Source organism: Gekko japonicus, unplaced genomic scaffold (genome assembly GCF_001447785.1).
Source record: "Gekko japonicus isolate JY-2015 unplaced genomic scaffold, Gekko_japonicus_V1.1 scaffold238, whole genome shotgun sequence".
In the NCBI taxonomy this organism is placed as follows: Eukaryota; Metazoa; Chordata; class Lepidosauria; order Squamata; family Gekkonidae; genus Gekko; species Gekko japonicus.
In genome coordinates this window covers 409,649-431,054 of record NW_015161411.1, presented here as the reverse complement: position 1 = coordinate 431,054, position 21,406 = coordinate 409,649, and the positions used below count along the sequence as shown (strand labels likewise).

The window sequence follows — 21,406 nt, the reverse complement described above, 5'->3', positions numbered from 1 at the left end:
AACTGCTAGGTTGGCAGGAGCTGGAACTAGAGACGGGAGCTCACTCCGTCATGCGGCACCCGGGTCTCGAACTGCTGAACTACCGACCTTCCACAGCCTGCAGTTCAGCATCTTAACCACTTGAGCCACTGCAGCTCCACCTATACCTTGTGGCTAATAGCTACTGATGGACCTCTGCTCCATATAAAAACATCAGAGAAGCCATGTTGGATCAGGCCAGTGGCCCATCCAGTCCAGCACTCTGTGTCACACAATGGCCAAAACCCAGGTGCCATCAGGAGGTCCATCAGCGGGGCCAGAACTGCAGAAGCCCTCCCACTGTTGCCCCCCAAGCACCAAGAATACAGAGCATCACTTGCCCCAGACAGAGTGTCCCATCTATAGCTTGTGGCTAATAGCCACTGATGGTCCTCTGCTTCCAATGTCTATCCCATCCCCTCTTGAAGCTGTCTATGCCCGTAGCTGCCACCACTTCCTGGGGCAGTGAACTCCACATGTGAATTAATCACTGTTGGCCTAACAAGAGTGCCTAACTGGTCTGAACTTTTGCATTAGCCATCTTTAAGAATTAGACTGCTCGGTCCATAGATATTTTATTATTTTATGCACGCAACACCTCTAATCCAATATCGTTTGTGAAACAACAAAGTCCCCCACCAGCTCTCAGTCATTGAGGCAGGCAGCCCATACAAATGCTGGGGGGAAAGGGGGGGGGGAAGAAACTCAACCCAAGATAAGACTGCGAACCAAAGGGCTAAGCTAACGATGTATATTATAAAAGTACAAATATTGGAAGCTAAGCAGGGTCGGCCTCGGTTAGTACTTGGGTGGGAGACCACCAAGGAAGCCCAGGGTTGCTATGCAGAGGCAGGCAACGGCAAGCCACCTCTGAACGTCTCTTGCCTTGAATCCCCAAGGAGTTGCCATAAGGCACTGTCAACCGCCACTCAACAGGACTGGCACCAACCCTTCCCTGAATAGTCTACGGGAATGACAGGGCCTTCTCCCCATCTTCCTGGGTTCCTGTTCTGCAGAAACGTGGCCTCGTGGACAGGCTGTGCACAGAATAAGATCAAGACGGGGAGCCGTGTTTGTCTGGTCGGAGGCGACACGAGTCGGCCGAGACGCGACCGGCACGTTTTCATCCACTGATCCATTTCTCCGTCGAAAAGGAGACGGCAGAAGACAAAGGCTGGAAGCGGCCTCCCTGAATCCCTGGAGAGAAGACGCGCCAGGCACTGACCTCCGCTCGCCGTGCCCTGCCACATCCAAAATTCATTTGTTCCATCCTGCTCTCCAGCCGAGATTGGTCCCAGAGCGAATCGCGGGGGTAAGAATCCAATCCAAACAACATAAAAATCCAACAGACATTTCCCTTGGCGGTGCGGCAGGGGGATTTCTGCTGAGCAGATCCAGGCGCGATGGGGTGTGTGTGTGTGTGTTCCTGCTTTCTCACTGCTACTCTCGAGAAGGAGGTAGGGCACAAGGTGCGAGGCTGAGACTAGATGGACCACTGGCCTGATCCAACACGGCTACTGTTATGTTCTTATTTAAAGGAGGAGGAGGAGGAAGAGGAGGAGATTGGATGTATACCCCGCCCTTCACTCGGGAGTCTCAGAGCGGCTTACAATCACCTTCCCTTCCTCTCCCCACAACAGACACCCTGTGAGGTAGGTGGGGCTGAGAGAGCTCTCTCAAGAACTGCCCTTTTAAGAACAGCTCCGAGAGGACTTGTGACTGACCCAAGGTCACCCAGATGGCTACACGTGGAAGAGTGGGGAATCAAACCCGGTCCTCCCAGATTAGAGTCCGCGCTCCTAACCACTACACCAAACTGCCTCTCCATTATTTATACCCTGCCTTTTAAGTAAATGAAAGCATTTTGGATCCCTGCGCGTTTCGCCAAATGCTTCGCCAGGGGATCTTGTATAAAAGCTTCTCTCGCTCCCTCCTTGACAAAGCGTGTTCCCGTTGCTCCCCTGAGGAAGCAAGATCCCCTGAGAGAGCATTTAGTGAAAGACGCAAGGATCTAGACCAGTGATGGCGAACCTTTTAGAGACCGAGTGCCCAAACTGCGACCCAAAACCCACTTATTTATCGCAGAGTGCCAACGCGGCAATTTAACCAGAATACTAAGGTTCTACTTTAGAAAAAACAACTCATACATTAACTTAAGATGATCCCAACAAAGTAAGGAAAGCAATCCCAAATGCTTTCATTTCCTTAAAATTATTTGGCAGAGAATTCGACACTTTAATGATGGTCTGGGCCTGGCTGGGGCGATGGCAGAGAGGGCTCTGAGTGCCACCTCTGGTCCCCGTGCCATAGGTTCGCCACCACTGATCTAGACGATCCAATAAAACTCTCAACCGTGCACCTTGCTCCTTTTCCCTCTGCTCCGCTCACCAGCAGAGTCGGCAGGCAGGGACTTCGGTTGGAACCCGGACTTGGGCACGACAGAGGGGGGACCGGCCGCTTCCCGTCCTCCCTTGGACGGCCTCATCAACAATAGGTGGAAAGGGACACGGAAGCTCTTCCTGCACACAAGGTTTTGCGCACGTTCCAAATTTTTTTTAATTTTTGCATTTTGTGCATGTGTGTGCATGTGCCCGTGCCTGGAAGTCATGGTGACCTTTGGCGACTCCTCCTGGGGCACGGAGGACATTCAGAGAAGTGACTTGATTGCCTGCCTCTAACCTCTCAGCCCTGGTATTCCAAGGAGGTCTCCCATCCAAGTACTTGGCAGGGTCGGCCCTGCTTAGCTTCCAAGATCTGATGAGCTTAGGCTTGCCTGGGCTACCCAGGTCAGGACAACTTTCTTGGTCTTAAAGGTGCCACTGAACTCGAAACTTTGTTCCTACGTGAATATGTCATAAAAGACGGGCTTCCATTTTTGCAAGTAAAATTTCTTTCTCTCGTTACCATCGGAGTCAGATCACCTTTGTAATTGGTTTGGACAGCATTTCCCCCTTAGCCGGGAAACACGGAGAATCAGGGATACAGCGAAGAAGCATTTGCTTCCAAGGCAAATAACATATTTTTTTACCTTTAACCCAACAGTACTGACTCTGCTCAGCGTCCAAGATCTGACGAGATCAGATGCCGCCTTCTTTCCCTGGCACTTGAGTCGCCACTGTTCAAAGCAGGTGGCTGGACTAGATGGACCACTGGCCTGATCCAACACGGCTACTGTTATGTTCTTATTTAAAGGAGGAGGAGGAGGAAGAGGAGGAGATTGGATGTATACCCCGCCCTTCACTCGGAGTCTCAGAGTGGCTTACAATCACCTCCCCTTCCTCTCCCCACAACAGATACCCTGTGAGGTGGGTGGGGCTGAGAAAGCTCTCTCAAGAACTGCCCTTTCAAGAACAGCGCCGAGAGAACTTGTGACTGACCCAAGGTCACCCAGATGGCTACACGTGGAAGAGTGGGGAATCAAACCTGGTCCTCCCAGATTAGAGTCCGCGCTCCTAACCACCACACCAAACTGCCTCTCCATCATTTAGACCCTGCCTTTCCTTCCAGTGTGGACCCTTACATCATTCTCCTCTCCTCCGTTATAGCCTCAAAACAACCCTGCAAGGTAGGTTAGGCCGAGAGTAGGTAACTGGCCCAAGGCCACCCCGCAAGCTTCCATGGCAAAGTGGGGATTCGAACCCGGGTCTCCCAGATCCTTGTCTGACACTCTAACCACAATGCTGTGCAGGCTGATGTTACTCTCCGCAGTATGTCCCATCGCCACCAGAAGACAATCCCCCCCCCCGATTCTGTGCGGGATGGACGCTCACCTCTGCCGGGGTCATTTCGCTGATCACTTCGAATTCCTCCTGCAAGAGAAAGAGAGGGGATGTGATTTCCGCACCTGTGTGGGGAGGGTTGGGGGGGGGGGGAGTTGACCGAAAGAAAAACGTGACAGATGGAGAAGGAGCAGAGAGTATGCCTCCAGCCTGTGCCAAAAAAAGGTAGAGTCTGATTCACCCATTATTACAAAATGGGAAGCAGAGAATGCTGTGCATCTGAAACAAGCAGGAGACCGGGAAGGAAAAGAGGGCCGGTGTGCTCCGGGTTTGAGGGCAACGGAAAGGTCGATGGGTGTCTCTCGTACACGCTTTGGTTCTGTTTACACGTTACTTCCTTAGTCAAGGGCACTACCTGGTCATTTACACTTTGCTGAGGGCTGCTTGGTGGCTATAGATTGCCCCAAAGCGCCCTCCTGCGGCAGGAGTTGGTATACACACTCTCCTGGACCAAACTCTGGTCTCTGGGCAATTTACTCCAGCTTGGAAAATAGGTATGTGAGATGCATCATGGGCCACATTCCTGCAGTTGCACATTGGGAAGTTCGTTCCCCCCGGATGCTGGTAAAGAGGTGGTTTTTGGTTCAGGTTTTCCAAGGGCAGCTTTTTGACTAAGCTTGTCTGGGTCGCGGGGTTGAGGTCATTGGGCTGGATCTCAAGCACCGTAAGGTACTATGGAGAAGCAGATTGCCCATGGAGTGAATGCTCCCACTAGGGGCTGCAGCCAATCCTGGCTCTCTGAAGAGTGCCTCTGTCTGCTGCGCTGTTTCCACACAGCATCTGTCTTGTGTGTGTGGAGGTCATTCACTCGTAGGGTCGCTCTAAGTTGGGAGCAATTTGATGACACTTCACACACACACACACACATGCACACACAAGAAAAATGCTGTATCAGGCCAATGGCCCATCCAGTCCAACACTCTGTGCCCACACAGTGGCCAAAACCCAGGTGCCATCAGGAGGTCCACCAGCAGGGCCAGAACTCCAGAAGCCCTCCCACTGTTGCCCCCCAAGCACCAAGCATACAGAGCATCGTTGCCCCAGACAGAGTGTTCCATCTATACCTGGTGGCTAATAGCCACCGATGGGCCTCTGCTCCATATAAGGACATAACTGAAGCCATGCTGGATCAGGACAACGGCCGTGGGCAATGAATCCCATATTTCAACCACTCTCTGTGTAAAGTGGTACTTCCTTTTGCCTGTCCCGAACCTACTGCACATCAGCTTCACTGGGTGCCCCCAAGTTCTAGTATTTCAGGAGAGGGAGAAAAATTTTCTCTTGGTCAACTCTCTCCACCCCATGTATCGTTTTATAAACCTCTATCACGTCCCTCCTTAGTTGTCTCTTTTCTAAACTGAAAACTCCCAGCCTGTTCAGCCTTTCCTCGGAGGGAAGGTGCTCCAACCCAGTTACTTGGGTAAATGATTAGGGACTGTGGTCTACTCTCCTGTGTTTAGCTTGCTGAAACCAGGATCCTACTATGTAATTTTTACATCCTTCAATATGTCACACCAGGGCTATTTTTGGGCAGGAACGCACAGGAACGGAGTTCCGGCTGGCTCCTGAGTTGGCCACGCCCAGCAGGAACTCATTAGCATAATAGGCCACACCCAACAGCAGAAACTCATTCGGATTGGCTACATTAGGGGTGTGTGGCCTAACATGCAAAGGAGTTCCTGCTACAAAAAAGCACTGGGTTTTGACAACAAACACAGAATAACAAGCAAAAGGTGGGTGTGACTGGATGACCACACTTCTGGTAACATGGGGGTGCGGCCTAATGAGCTGTGCTGTCAGGGGTGTGGCCTACTATGCTAATGAGTTTCTGCTGTTGGGTGAGGCCTATTATGCTAATGAGTTCCTGCTGGGCTTTTTCTACAAAAAGGTCCCTGTGTCACACTAAAACTTATTCTTGGTTTCTGTTTGGTTTTTAGACTTCCGTTTGGTTCTGCCGCTCTATTACACCGTTCGTCGAACATCCCACGTTTAATCCGCCTTAAGCCCAAGTGAGAAAGGCGGACTAAAAATAATGTAAAAAATTGAACAATATTTCCATCGTCTTGGAAGCAAAACCCATTTCACGACACCAATTCTTAATGAAACACGAACAACAGAGAGATTTCTCTTGAATCATGGGTTGGGGGGAAAGGAACATGAGAAACCAAACTAGGGCTGATTCCACACAAAGGGTTTTTTTTTTACCCCGTGGGGGTCACGTGGCAACTGCAGTCGTCGCGCAATTCGCACTCGTGGCAGAGATTCCACACTGCAGAAGGTCATCTGGCGGTCTGTTTCCCACCGTTCTTAGCTATAATTTGCCCACGTTTTAAAATACTTTTTGGTGCAAAGGCCGCTCCGGAATACTAGGATTCTTTTTTACTGGCTCTTGCCGCGATAAATTAGATTGAAATTGAAATTAGATTGAAATTCTTTCGGTCAGGGAGAGAACCGTGGTCATCTGCATTGACAAGACCTCCCCCCCACCACTTGGGGGAAGGAGAGAGACAACTTCAGGGACTTTTCAAATCTTAACTGGCAGAACCGGGGGGGGGGATCCATGAGGGATACTATTTGCCCTGATCCCCCCTTGATCCATGAGGGATATTATTTGCCCTGATCCCCCCTTGATCCATGAGGGATACTATTTGCCCTGATTCCCCCTTGATCCATGAGGGATACTATTCCTGATCCCCCCTTGATCCATGAGGGATACTATTTGCCCTGATCCCCCCTTGATCCATGAGGGATACTATTTGCCCTGATCCCCCCTTGATCCATGAGGGATACTATTTGCCCTGATCCCCCCTTGATCCATGAGGGATACTATTTGCCCTGATTCCCCCTAAACAAAAAATACCGTTTCAATGGTGTCAGCAAGAACACCAAGTCAGTCCACTGTAAAAATGCAGAGAAAGCAGTTTTCCTCCCATTTAACAAGAGGGCGGGGCCGTGGCTCAGTGGAAGAGCCTCTGTTTGGCAGGCAGAAGGTCGCCGGTTCAATCCCCGGCATCTCCCGTTGGAAGGATCTGGCAGTAGGTGATGTGAAAGACCTCAGCCTGAGACCCTGGAGAGCCGCTGCCGGTCTGAATAGACAATCATACCTCGATGCTTCACATACGATCATTTAAAAACAGTGGAAGCTTTGGCAACCTGGGGTTGCCGGAATGGAGAGGAACCTCTGTGTGGAATCAGCCTCCGACAGAAAACCCACTGAAAGTCGTGGGAGGAAATCACCGGGACAGTTTCCACCTCAGCCAAATCCCCAACTTCCTCGATGCGGACAGAGAAAACAAGGAAACTAAACGCCCGGGGCAGGTTTTCACTACGAGGAGCGAAATTAGCTGGGGAAACGAGGACCAGAGGCAGGGGTGTAGGAGACAAAGGTTTCTGATTGGCTGTTCCGAAAGAGATCACTTGGTGATTGGTTAGTTCATCCGAAGGGGAAGGGTATTTTGTTGGCTCCCGCTAAAGAAAGAAGAAGAATCAAACGTGAGGCCGAATGGTGCTGAAGGTCTGGAGGGTGCCCCACCCATGGCACCTTTGGGGGTTGTGTGGGGTTGCTGGCCACCTGCTGGAGGTGGGGGATCCCCCCAGGCCCCGCCCCCTTGCTGCTGATCAGCTGGTTGGCTGGGGGAGGGACTTACCAGGAGCAGGAGGGAGGCCCTGGTCACTTCACCGGGCGACGTCACTTACGACATGCACCGGAAGTGACATCATCGATGTCACAGTGACACTCTGGCATTTGGGCAAAAGCTCTATGGTAGAAGCCACAGAGAGCTTTTGCCCAAATACCACAGCGCTGCCACGACGCTACAGTGTGATGATGGCACTTCCAGTGCCCAACGGAACTGACGTTCCCGGCCATGTCGCCTGGGCCTCGCTCCCAACCTGGTAAATCCCCCCCCCACGTCAGTTGCTAGAAGGGTCCTGGCAACCTCAACAGGAAGCCATTACAGTCTCTGTCCACCATTTCAGTGCTCACTGGAGAACCTCAGGATGCTCTCGCAGCAGTGTTCCCTCTAAGCTGAGTCGGTGTGAGCTAGCTCACAGTCTTTTTAGCCCCCGGCTCACACATTTTCATCTTAGCTCAGGAAGGATGGGGCTCCAGAGCAAACTGATTGATCCAGTGGCCAAATCACCTGCTCACAACTTTAATGCCGGCAGCTCACAAAGTGGGATTTTTGCTCACAGAAGACACCACGGCTTAGAGGGAGCGCCATCTCCCAGGCCAAAACTGCCTCTCGCTTTCCCCCAAAGGCGGTTCTGCTGGATCAGTAGCACGACGCTGGCCTTCCGTTGCCAGCAGTGACCCAAGCAGAGGCTTCTGGGAAAATCAGGAGAAAAGCAAGGAGGCGAATGCCCCCGCCGTCATCCCTCTGCTGCCACCTGACATTTAGAAGTATGAATCTGTGGCTCAAGTGGTTAAGACGTTGAACTGCAGGCTGTGGAAGGTCAGTAGTTCAGCAGTTCAAGACCTGGGTGCTGCATGACGGAGTGAGCTCCCGTCTCTAGTTCCAGCTCCTGCCAACCTAGCAGTTCGAAAGCAAGAAATTGCAAGTAGATAGGTACCACTTCAGTGGGAAGGTAACAGCGTTCCGCGCACCTTGGTGTTTAGTCATGCCGGCCACATGACCACGGAAACGTCTTCGGACAGCGTCTTCCGTCATGCGGCAACCCGGGTCTCGAACTGCTGAACTACCGACCTGCTCCTACAGACAGACTAATGCGGCGACCCAGCTTGATCTAGGGCCAACCCAGTTTGGCTTCTGAGATTTGACCGGGACTAGCTTGGATTCGAATCCGGCTCTTCTGAAGACTCTCGCACGACTCCCGTTCATGTCAATGAAGGCTGCCCCAAAAGGACAATTCCAAGCCAATTTAACACTGTGTGGGCCTGCGCGGGAGGACTCCCTCATTTGGATTTTCTGTCTTTGGAACCAAACTATCCTGGGTTGGTTCAGGCGCCAAGGCCCAGGGCACCGTACAAACCTTCAACACAGTCCTCGGCCTCAACGGACAGATTTGAGTTTCCTGCCCTGTGATTGTTCGGCAGGAGTGGAGCGGACGTGGCGCGGCCCACACTTACCGCCACGGAAATGCGGACGCGCTTCGACTTGCGCTTTTCCGTTTGGCCCGAATTCTCTTCCTTTTTTTTTTTTTATAAAGAAAAAGTTTTAACCAGGAAGGAAAAAAAAAAACCAATAAGGAAGAGAGCATTATGGGAGATGTGTGCTCACCGAAACAGTGAGGAGCAAATGGGGCGCCAGAGAGCCTTGGCCCCGGGGAACGTCCCCGGCTGCGTGGGGCGGGATGGGGTGGGAAGAAACGAAAGGAGGCCTCACCTCATTTGGCTCTGCTGTCGTGGAGTTGCCGCAGAAGAGACTCCGCAGGGCGATGCCTGGTGGGTCCACGGTCCCGGCTGTCCACAAAGAGAGACACAAAGAGTATTCAGACATTGCAACAAACCAAAGTTTGCTCAGAAGGGTGGCTTTGTGCGACAAACCTTTGTTAGCCTTCCAGACTCAGGTAACAAACTCCGGTTTGCGCATAAACCCTGCTGTCTCTGCTGCTCGCCTTCTCTTGGCAAGAGGAACGATAATCCCCACACTTCTGTTCCTGTGGCCAGAGAGCCGCAAAAGGGCGCTGCTCCTCAACAAACCGTGATTTGGGAATCAAGCCATCCCAGTAAACCACAATTGGTGCAAGCCGTGGGTACCAAATGGAGGAGAAATTGTGGGGTTTAGGGCTGTCATGATCTGGGCTGTGCCAGTAGGGCCTAACAGGCCCAGGAAGCCTGTGTAGTGGTGGGAGGCCGCGCCTACAACTCCCAGAAGCCCCTGAGAGGTTTTGGAGCCAAAATGAACCAATCACAGAGAAAGGGAACTTATAATAATAAAAGAACTGGTGCAAGAGGAGAAGCTGTTCTTTCTTCCAAGAGGGCAGAGCCAGAAGGAAGGCTGCTGCAGGGAAGAGACCCTCATCCTGAGAGGAAGGGTGAGCAGACTGAGGCCCACTTGAAACCGTGAGCTAGGGACAGTAAGTTTAGATGTGTTAGGGCATTTGATTCCTTTTCTTTTCACCGCCTTACTGTTATTATTCCTGCACCTTGTTTGTTTGACCTCCTATAAAGTAAACCTTTTCCTTGTTGTTTACTCTGCCTGGTCCTCACACCTATTATTCTGCCAAAAGGGAGGTCTGAAGGTCTTGGGAGGGCACTCTGGGCCTTCTCAAGGGATCCTAAATCCAGGGTGGTGGCAGAGTCAGGTGACACCCCACCTGAGCCGTGACAGGGGCCATCTGAGAAACCCTGTTTGCTTTATGGACTGTGTTTGCGCATCATGACCGTCTGCGACTTGGCTGATCTGCCATTTATTGCGACGTCTGGGCATTGGGCAGGGATCACGGGGGGGGGGGAGGGCTGAATAGCTGTGGATTTCCTCTATTGGGCATGGGGTTGGACTAGGCGACCCTTGGAGTCCCTTCCAGCTCTGTGTTATATATCAATACAGCCCTGGTCGGGCGTCGTCTGAAGGGCCAAGAGGGGGGAAAGGGGTCAATAGACTCACTCGTAGGGCTCTCAGATAAGCTGCTGGAGGTTCGTTTCAGAGCCGGCTTGAGAGGTTTCCGGGCCTCGCTTCGCGGCGGGACAAATGAGGATTCCTCCGTGCTGATCTGGGTTGAACAGAAACAAAGAGGGATGAGGCTATGTACAGGACAAGCTGACTTAGACCCAATGACGGAATGCAGGGTTTCCCGTTTATCAACTAGTACCTCCTAAGTGCATGTTAAATGGCTGTGACGGCCGCGTGAGATGTCGATCTAAAACTGGAGAGAGCCCCCTTTTTATCATCTCAGAGGGCCCTATCATGTTTCTGAAATATTTCCTTTCCTGTTTTAGAAAATAATATACGGCAGGGGTCCCCAGCCCTTTTTGGTGTAGTGGTTAAGTGCCAGTTTTGGTGTAGTGGTTAAGTGCGCGGACTCTAATCTGGGAGAACCGGGTTTGATTCCCCACTCCCGCACCTGGCTAGATGACCTTGGGCAAGCCGTAGTTCTGGCACGGCTGTTCTTGAAAAAAGAGCACTTTCTGTCAGAGCTCTCTCAGCCCCACCTACCTCACAGGGTGTCTGCTGTGGGGAGGGGAAGGGAGTTTGTAAGCCACTCTGAGACACCTTTGGGTAGTGAAGGGCGGGGTATAAATCCAATCTCTTCTTCTTCTTCTTCTTCTTTTTGAGCCTGTGGGCACCTTTGGGGCTTTGACACATCATGTTGGGTCCAGTCACAAAATGGCTGCCACAAAATGGCCGCTTCAGGAGGCTGGGCAGGCCACAAAATGGCTGCCGCAGCTTACCTTCAGTCACAAAGTGAAGATTCTTGGGTGGCTGTACCCCTGGCTCTATGGTATACCATAGATTCTAGCCTGCTTTTGCGGTGAGGGTGGGGTACAAATTAATTAATTAATTAAATAAATAGGAGAAACCCCAAATTCCCCCCTCCATAGGCACTGCCAACAAATTTCCAGGAATCTCTCAGGCCAGATCTGACAAGCTTGGATCCAACCCGCTGGATTTTACCCCCTCTGGCTAGAGGTGGCTTAGGTCAAGGTTGCATTTCCACTCGTTCTTTCTCCGCTGCTCCAGCCAGCCCCTCTCCTTCCTTCTTCAGATTATTCCAAACTCGCACCCTTGACATCCCGGCCTCCAGACAACGGTTGTTCTAGGCCTCATCCTCCTCACCTGGAAGCGCACTCCTGTGTCAGGCGGGGGCTGCCCCTCATTTTCCGGGCTCTTCTCAGCTGCTCTGCGCTCTGCCTGGGCCTTTTCCCGCATGTACTGCAGGCGCCGGGTGAAGCTCAACTGCTCGCTCAGGAGGGCCACAATCTGGGCACGCTCGATGGACCCCAGAAGGATCATGGATTCTGTGTGGACAGCGAGGGAAATGAGTCGTTCTCGTGGGCAAAGGCGTTTGGCTCTAAAAATAAATGTGGCTGAAGTTGGGGACGTTTATACCGTGAAGGGAAATTTGGATTTTTGAAACACTCGGCTCTCTTGACCCACAGGCAAGAGAGCCAAGATTGCCAACCTCCAGGTGGGGCCTGGAATCTCCTGGAACTGCAATTAATCTCCAGGCCGCAGAGGTCAGTTCCCCGGGGGGAAATGGCAGCTTTGGAGGGTGGGCTCTCTGGCATTATACCCCACAAGGGCTGCCAACCTCAGGTTCAGAAATACCTCAGTAGGACCTCAGTAGGGTATAGTGCCATGCAGTCTACCTTCCAAAGCAGCCATTGTCCCCAAGAGAAGTGGAATAAATGTTTTAAATAAATAAGTCTGGAAATCTCTCTTTATATCCAATTGAGTAGTGGGGTGGCCCTTTCTGAACATTCCACATGCCCCTAAATCAGTTGGCTCCATGATGTGTCACTCAGAAGCTGTCCCTATTCACTGGCTGCATTGCCTGAGTCCCGCCCACAGAGGCAGCGCCCGCCAAAACTTTCCTCAGAAGATGGTTGCTTCGCTCTGGTGAACAGACCGTCTTTAGCCTCCAAGCCAAGTTTGCTGAGGCAACACTTTCCAGAACGGAAAAATAGTAAACAGCTGTCAGTGTGGCGGAAGTGGGGGGGGGGAACCAGCCCAAGTTATCTCAAAAAAGCCAGTGGATACACACACAGGCAGAGATAGAGGATGGGACCAGATACACAGAAAACAGGAAGCCAAAAACCTGAGGCATGCTGCAAAGCAGAAATACAGACACAGTCACAGACAGATCTATGTAGGCACGCACAAACAGGAGGAGTGCAGGAACAACTGGCTGAAGTGGAGAATGACATATACATTAAAAAAAATACAGAGAGTGTGCGACACTGGGATAAACCCTCACATCTTTCTAGAGCTCGTTGTATTGCTTTTACAACGAGCTTTACTGCTAGTCAGTTAAAATTCTAGATCTCCAGTCCCCACCTGGAGGTTGGGGACCTTGTACCCTGCTGATGTCGCACCCCTTCCCAACCCCCTTTTTGCCAGGCTCCACCCCTAAGTCTCCAGGAATCCAGGAATCTCCCAACCTGGAGTTGGCAACTCTATCTAGAGTAGCTTTTGGGTGCGACACTTATGGAATAAACAGGATGCACAAATTTTTGACACTTCACTGCATCTTCACCTCAGCCGAAAGTTTTCACCACATGCCTCATTAAAGTTGCCAACCTCCAGGTGGGGCCTGGAGACATCCTGCTATTACAGCTGATACTCCGGGCAACAGAGATCAGTTCCCCTGGAGAAAAGGGCTGCTTTGGAGGGTGGACTCTGTGGCACCGTACTCTGCTGAGGTCCCTCCCCTCCCCAAACCCCGCCTTCCCCAGGCTCCACCACCAAAACCTCCAGCTATTTCCCAACCCAGTGGTCCACCCTTCCCCAAATTTTGACCTCCCCAGGCTCCACCACCAAAACTCCAGGAATTTCCTAACCTGGAGTTGGCAGCCCTCGTCTTAGAGCCAAATCAATGGAGGACATAGTCAAACACCCACCCAGGGTCCAAGACAGCTTTGAGGCTGGTGCCTGACCAAGCATCCAAAGGCTGCAATGCATGCCTGGGGAGCTGCGTTTGGTGGGCCGAGTTCAGATTTTTAACGAGGAAGGGGGTTGGACTAGATGACCCTGGAGGTCCCTTCCAACTCTGTGATTCTATGACTGTATGAATGGACACGAGCCCAGGGTCGACAGGGTGCAGAGGAAAGAGGGTCTCCGCCCTCCAGGCCTGAGAGTGTCTAGGTTTTCCCTGCCTGTCGCAGCTTACTTTGACCTTTGCAAATCACTGTGACAAAATGTTATCTTCTGTTGCTGCTACAGTCATAAAGGGTAGGTTCGGCCAGAGGAAAGGAGGGATGTCACAGCGGGGAAGCTGCCCGGCAGAAAGCCGCAATGAGAGCCAAGCCAAGGGGGGGCTGATCAATGCCCCCCCCGCAATAGACATGACAACATTGTCACCCATGGAGGAACAGGAAGAAGAAGAAGAAGAGGAGGAGATTGGATTTATACCCCGCCCTTCACTCAGAGTCTCAGAGCGGCTTACAAACTCCTTTCCCTTCCCCTCCTCACAACAGACATCCTGTGAGGTAGGTGAGAGAGCTCTTTTGACAACTGCCCTTTCAAGGACAGCTCTTGTCAAAACTATGGCTTGCCCAAGGTCGTCCAGCAGCTGCAAGTGGAGGAGTGGGGAATCAAACCCGGAGAGCCAGTTTGGTGTAGTGGTTAAGTGTGCGGACTCTAATCTGGGAGAACCGGGTTTGATTCCCCACTCCTCCACTTGCACCTGCTGATGTGACCTTGGGTCAGTCGCAAGCTCTGGCACAGCTGTCCTTGAAAAAGAGCAGTTTCTGTCAGAGCTCTCTCAGCCCCACCCACCTCACAGGGTGTCTGTTGTGGGGAGGGGAAGGGAAAAGAGTTTGTAAGCTGCGCTGAGACTCCTTTGGGTAGTGAAGGGCGGGGTATAAATCCAATCTCCTCCTCCTCCTCCCAGATAAGAGTCCGCGCACTTAACCACTGCACCAAACTGGTAGCGGGGTAGCAAAGGAAAGGGGAGAGAAAGGCTGGTGGAGGTCAGGAGAGAAGAGCATGTTGCTCATATGCTTCAGCTGGGGTTTTTTAGGGGGACATCCGTAAGAGTGGCACGAAATGTACCCATTGGAGGAGGAGGAGGAGGAGGAGGAGGAGGAGGAGGAGGAGAAAGAGGAGGGATTGGATTTATACCCCATCCTTCACTCGGAGTCTCAAAGCGGCTTCCCCTTCCCCTCCCCACAACAGACACCCTGAGAGGTAGGTGGGGGTGAGAGAGCTCTTTCAGGGACTGCTCCTGAGAGAACAGCTCCGAGAGAACTTGTGACTGACCCAAGGACAAATAAGTCCATTCTTTTTTTAAAAAAAAATAAGTCGATTCTTGATCAAACCAAGCCCAAACTCTCTCTGTAGAAGCTGAAATGACTAAACTGAGGTGATGGTAATTTGGTCCCGTGATGAGAAGACAAGAGTCAGTGGAAAAGAGAATCATGCTAGGAAAAGCGGAAGGCAGCAGGAAGGAAAGAGGAAGGCCCAACAGGAGATGCATGGACTCCGGCTACAATCACACACAGTAAATAATTCACTTTCAGACCACTTTCAACGCACTTTCCAACTGGATTTTACTTGTGTGAACTGGCAGAATCCAGTTGGAAAGTGGACTTTAAGTGGATCTTTTAGTGTGTGTGATGGCAGCCTCAGCCGAGGAAACCAGGCCGCTCAGTCTGCAAGCCCTGTGAGCAAGGCTGAGAAGGACAGGACATTTCGGAGGACATAATTATTATAATTTTTTTAAAATCCCCAAAGGGATATTTTTATTTTTGCAATAAACGACAAAACTACAAAGAAAATGTTAGGGAGGGAACTACATCTAGGGATAAAGAATAGATAACCACACTATACTAAAACCCCAAGAGGAGGAGATCTTATCCCTGTTAGTGTAAGTGTTAATACCATCAGTGTTAGTATCACAATATACCTGTAGAGTTCTTCTTTATCTCAGCTTCAGTGTTTATGTGTTAGTACGTTAGTTGTTATGAGAATACGTTCTGATCATCTTCTTATTCTTTGCTTCAAAAGGCTATTTTCCAAGTCCGTCTGCCTTCACTTCGGCTTTTTGTCTCTAAAGTCATATACAACTCTGGCAGCACCTGCTCCCGTTTCTGCAGCAGAGTCCTCTTCCGTTCCAGAGGTGGCAGAGTCACTAGATTTCGTTTCCTCCTCCTTGGACTCTTCCTCGTTCCCAACTGTCGCCGCAAAAATTCTTTAGCTTTGAAAGTGGAGTCTATCTTCTCTCTTTTATCGTTGATCTTAAAGATGACACCCTCCGGAATCACCCACCGATACGAAATTCCATTAGTTTGAAGGAAATAAATTAAATCCTTATAATTTCCCCTCTTTTGTCGAATTTCAAATGGAATATCTTTTAAGGTTTTGATGGTTATATTTCCCATTTTCAGTGGAGTTGCTGATGTTGCTTTTAAGATAGTATCTCTGGTCTGTCTTTTTGAGAATCTGACCACGATTTCTCCAGGCAGGCTGTTCTTTTTTAATATAATTCAAGTATGCCCTATAGGCCATCTCCATTTCTTTTACCAACTCATCCGCTGTTAAGCCTATTGCTGGAGCGATGATCTCGCTAAGCAACCTCCTCAGGTCCTCCTTCTCTGCTTCAGGAACTCCCTGGAACCTGAGAATCATGTTATCTTTTTCCATCTGTAGTTGCAGCAAACGGCTTTCTTGGAAGTTTTGCTTTGTTTCAACTTCTCCCATTCTTTTCTTCAATTTCTTACTTGTGGTGTCTATCTCTTTCATTTTCTCAGTTGCCTGCTCCACTTTCTTCTCCGTTTCTTTCAGCTGGAACTGCTGAGATGCAAAGTTCTTATTCATCATGGTCAATTGCTGGTTAATACCATCGAGTTGCTCCATCACCGGCTTGAGCATATCCGCTAGCATTTTAATGACGTCTGCTCCCTCTTCTGGTTTTGGGCTCTGGCTGCCCGTCGGTTTCGTTTTCAGCTTTCTTTGCTAAGCCGCCATTTCCTCTGATTTGTTAACAGTTTCTAACGCTTCTTCCCGGCTCAAAGAATCACCCCACGATGACGGTAGTCAAGTAAGTCTCTGAAAACACACTCGTTGTGTTTCCTCCCCTCTCCCCCTTCGTATCGTTTATCAGTTCATTCGCATAAGAGGTCCCCCCTTTATCCGGGGGGGGGGGGAATCCGCTTTTACAATGATCCGGTTTATTCTGAACTCACGTTTATTGTCGGTCAGTTTCTCTAACCTCGCTCACTTAAACACCATTTCACTTGATCTCCAGCGCTTGTCCCGGTCAAACCAGCTAGTGCCCGAAGGCCACACAGCGTCTGGACCGTCAGGGCAGAGGGGAGCCTCAATTCTCCGGCATTATGCCATCGAAGAGGCTACCCCACAAAAGCCCTCTGGCCTGGAGCCTATCACAAAGGCTCCGTGGGGGTGTCACTTGAGGTTCGAGGAGAATGTCCACCATCGCTGCTCCATAAACCGGAAGTCCAGATGACTTAATTTTATAGGATTGCCGCTAAGTCAGAAACGACTTGATGGCACTTCACACAAGAAGAAGAAGAGGAAGAGGAGAAGGAGGAGGAGGAGACTGGATTTATACCTCGCCCTTCACTATCCAAAGGAGTCTCAGAGCGGCTTACAAACACCTTTCCTTTCCCCTCCCCACAACAGACCCCCTGTGAGGTAGGTGGGGCTGAGAGAGCTCTTGACAGAAACTGCTCTTTTTCAAGAACAGCTCTTATCAGAACTGTGGCTTGCCCAAGGTCATCCAGCAGGTGCAAGTGGAGGAGTGGGGAATCAAACCCGGTTCTCCCGGATTGGAGTCTGCGCACTTAACCACTACACCAAACTCTCTCTCTCTCTCTCTCTCTCTCTCTCTCTCTCTCTCTCTCTCTCTCACACACACACACACACACACACACACACACACACACACACACACTTAACCAAATTCAAAACCATGTGCGTTAATCCCTATTAGAGGCATCGCTTACATTCAAATAAAAACAGCATTTTGGGGGCCTCTATTCCCTCCCGCACCTGGCTTGTATTTTCTTTGATGCCACTGCCAACAAATACATCTTGATAAGGCGCAGTGTAATCTTTATCAGGCAGCGGATAAGCAATTATATCCTGCGGTGGCCAACCGATACTTTGAGAAAGATAAAAGGGGAGCTGCTGCTTAGAATCAGCTACTCTAAAACAGAGGTAAGGGATCTTTGGAAAGAAACCGAAGAAACAGAAATTAGAAAGACATATAAATGAGAGCCGACGGAGAGTCGTGGACAGAGTGTCGGACTAGCGTCTGAGAGACCCAGCGCTGAGGCCAGAAAGGATCGCAGTTCGTCTCTCCGGCGAGCATCATCGGACCTGGTGGAAATCAAGCAGCTATCATGAGAAAAGTGCACGAGGTTGGAAGTCTTCATTTCCAGAGGGGATGGACAACGGAGCCTTGAGCATAACAAGGCCGGTGCGGGAGAATGCTGACTTAAATATGTATATGCATAGGTCTGCGACACTGAGGACTAGAAAATTGAAGAAAAGCTACGCTCAGAGCCTTGGGATTCTGCTGAAGCTGACGATTAAGCTGATGATTCCTACCAATTCGGCCTGGAGGGCTGGTCTATCGGTGGCTACTAGCCATGGTGATGAAAGGGAACTTCCAGAGACAGTCAACCTCTGAACGCCAGTGCCAGGAGGCAACATCAGGGGAAGGCCTTGGCCTCTACGCCCTGTTTACTGGCCCTCCAGAGTAACCGTGTGAGACAGGATGCTCGACTGGATGGACCACTGGTCTGATCCAGCAGAACTCTTCTTACATTCTTGTTAAAAGGAGATTAGATAGATTCATGGGGGATAGGTCCATCAGTGGCTACTAGCTACAGTGACTTAAAGGAACCTCAACATCCAGAGGCAGTCGTCAGAGAAAGGCCTTGGCCTCTGTGCCCTGTTGTTGGCCCTCTGGAGGAATCGGTTGGCCACTGTGTGAGACAAGAGGCTGGACTGCATGGACCACTGGTCTGATCAAGCAGAGCTCTTCTGGTGTTCTTATGAAGGCCTCAGCCTCTGTGGCCTGCTGTTGGACCTCCAGAGGAACTGGCTGGCCACTGTGTGAGACAGGATGCTGGACTGGAGGGACCACTGGTCTGATCCAGCAGGGCTCTTCTGATGTTCTTAGGAAGATTTCAGACTCTCTGCCCTGTTGTTCGCCCTCCGGAGGAACTGGTAGGTCACTGTGAGAGACAGGAGGCTGGACTAGAGGGACCACTGGTCTGATCCAGCAGGGCTCTTCTGATGTTCTTATGAAGGCCTCGGCCTCTCTGCCCTGTTTTTGGCCCTCCAGAGCATCTGGTTGGCAACTGTGTGAGACAGGATGCTGGACTAGATGGATCACTGGTCTGACCATAACCCTATATTCTGTGCGCTGCAGCATTACAAAATACCTAACACTTTTCCGGAACTCCTGCTGAGAGCTAGATGTGCCAAGAACACAGCAACTAAAAGGTTAAGCTCCCCCCCCATACACTCACACACAAGGCTGATGTGTGATCAAGGTCTGGGGCAGAGAAGGGGGCTGGGGGTGCAGAACACCCCCCCCCCCCAGCTCTCCCGGCCTCGAGCTCTGTGCTGCTGTCTTGGAGACCGAAAAATACATTCAAAACAGCGATCTCAGGGACTGAAGGTGAATCGCTAAGCGTCTTGAGCTTGGCTCTGTTGCAGATCCCGCTGATTGTTCTGCCTTTGATGCATTCCAGGCCCAATTATATCAGCGGCCCTGCCGGTGACTCACCAAATTGATCAGCGTCGCAAACAAGCCAATTATTTCAGCTCCGCTCTGCGAGAGAGGCGTCAAGCCCAGGAGGGTCTAAATCGGACACTGTGGCGCTCCCACGAAATAATCCATAAACCCGCCTTTGTACGATGCATCTAGGCGAGTCTTTACCGGCACTATTTAAGGATCTCCAGAAACAAAGGAAGCCGGTCTACTCAGTTCATGTGCCGAGCTGCTCTTTGACAGTCCCTCTCGGTCAAGGAGTTTGGAGTGGATTCTCGGAACCCTCTATTCCCCAAAGCGTCTCCGCACCCCTCCCCACCCTCGTCTGGGTTAGCAGAAATTTCTGTTCCGTCTGGGGGCAGGGTGACTATTAAGCAACAACAACAACAAATGTATTCACAGCAAAAAGCCAGCACTCTAATACAACAAACTAACTCTAACTAAATGCATACAACCACAAGCATAAATGAAATATATAAAATGAATATCAGATAGAGCATGCATGTAAAACCCGTTAGGTCCTGTAACAAATTACATCTATTCACCTTTCACTAGGAGCTGTCTAGGCCTTACAGCTAACTAGCCAAATTTGGTCCCGTTCACACGCGGCTATTTGGTCCGGGAGCGGGACAGTTCGGGGCCGGATCAAACCGGCGCGATCACACCACCACATCTGGGAAGCGTCTTGCTTCCGTGGCCGAACTGTCCCTTTCCCGGGATAAGCCGCGCCAAACTAAACCACCTATCTAGGTGGTTTAAAGGGAAGCGGCGCGGCAACCGGGGCGTTTGATCGCCGCCGCTTCCCTGCGCCGGCTCAACCCCGGCCCAGATCCGAACTGCGCATGCCCGGACATGCGCAGTTCGGCCGGCCCCCGGTAGCTCCTTAAACCTGTTAAGTCCTGTAACAAATTACATCTATTCGTCTTTCACCAGGAGCTTTCTAGTCCTTAGAGCTAACCAGCCAAATTTGGCAAGTTCAGCTGTAACCTTGCATCTTTTGACTAGTTGAGGATAGAGTAGTTGTAGAGAGTGGGAGAATATCACGAAAGTGCCTACATGCCGTGCAGTCATATATAATATGCATTAAGGTTTAAATTCCATCAATGCAGCAGCGACATATACGATCAGCAAGGTTTTTTTTAATTATTATTAAACCTCCCCTCTGTAACCGCTGAAGGGAGGGCATCCCCAGTCTGGTGGCAGAATTTGCATGTTCCCAAACTGAGGACAGGCATGTGCATTTTGTGCAGAATTCAAAGTGGAGAGCCAGTTTGGTGTAGTGGTTAAGTGCTCGGACTCTAATCTGGGAGAACCGGGTTTGATTCCCCACACCTCCACTTGCACCTGCTGATGGGACCTTGGGTCGGTCACAAGCTCTGGCACAGCTGTCCTTGAAAAAGAGCAGTTTGTGTCAGAGTTCTCTCAGCCGACCCACCCACCTCACAGGGTGTCTGTTGTGGGAAGGGGAAGGGAAAAGAGTTTGTAAGCCGCTCTGAGACACCTTTGGGTAGTGAAGGACGGGGTATAAATCCAATCTCTTCTTCTTCTTCTTCTTCTTCTTCTTCTTCTTCTTCTTAAAGGCAACAAGTTCCTTGACACAGAGTTAGAAGGTATCCTAGAGGTCACCTACTCCAACCCCCTCAGTCAGTGTGAGAATTAGTCAACTACGGCACCCCGCTCTGCTTAAAGGAGAGCATGCCTTTAAAAAAAATGTTTTTTAAATGGTTGATAAAAGCATTTACAGGAGAAATTCCTCTGGGGCTGTGCCTTTAAGAAAGTCATTAAAGACGGGCTTCCGGTCTGGCTCCCGCGAATGACGGACGCATCCTCAGGTCGCTCCCGAGGGCGCCTCGCCCGCCCGCGGTGGAGGAGGGAATCCGCGCGAGCGGAGACCCGAACGAGCCCCTCAGGCAGAGAGGAGCTCGGATCCGGGGTGCTTTAGGGCGCACTAGGGGGGAGTCTCTTTTTCGGCCGAGAGGTCGGAGACTGAGGCTTCCGCCATGCCCTGCCCAACTGGACCTTGCTGCGTGAGCGACCCCGTTTCACGGGGTTTAGCGGAGCCACCAGACGTCACCGAGTGATAAAACGATCATCCGAAAAAAAGGGAAAAAGAAAAGATCGGCTTAACTGTGAGTTGTCAAAATGCAGAGAAAAAGAACTAAAAACGCTTCCCCCCCCCAGCGAAAAAGGCGAGGAGGTTAACCCTCTATTTGTACAAGCGAAAAAGAAAAGGAGGGGGG

General features: G+C 50.9%; 1 protein-coding gene across 1 annotated transcript in view; it reads right to left on the bottom strand.

Annotated features, from left to right (window-relative positions):
• CLCN2 (chloride channel, voltage-sensitive 2) overlaps positions 1-21,406 on the bottom strand; it is a 156,572-nt gene that overhangs the window by 10,245 nt on the left and 124,921 nt on the right. The window contains exons 17-20 of the mRNA XM_015426905.1: positions 11,537-11,718; positions 10,367-10,472; positions 9,143-9,219; positions 3,789-3,827 (exon numbers count right to left, since the gene is read on the bottom strand). Of these exons, the coding sequence (XP_015282391.1) occupies positions 3,789-3,827; positions 9,143-9,219; positions 10,367-10,472; positions 11,537-11,718 (404 nt within the window). The remainder of the gene's footprint in view (positions 1-3,788; positions 3,828-9,142; positions 9,220-10,366; positions 10,473-11,536; positions 11,719-21,406) is intronic.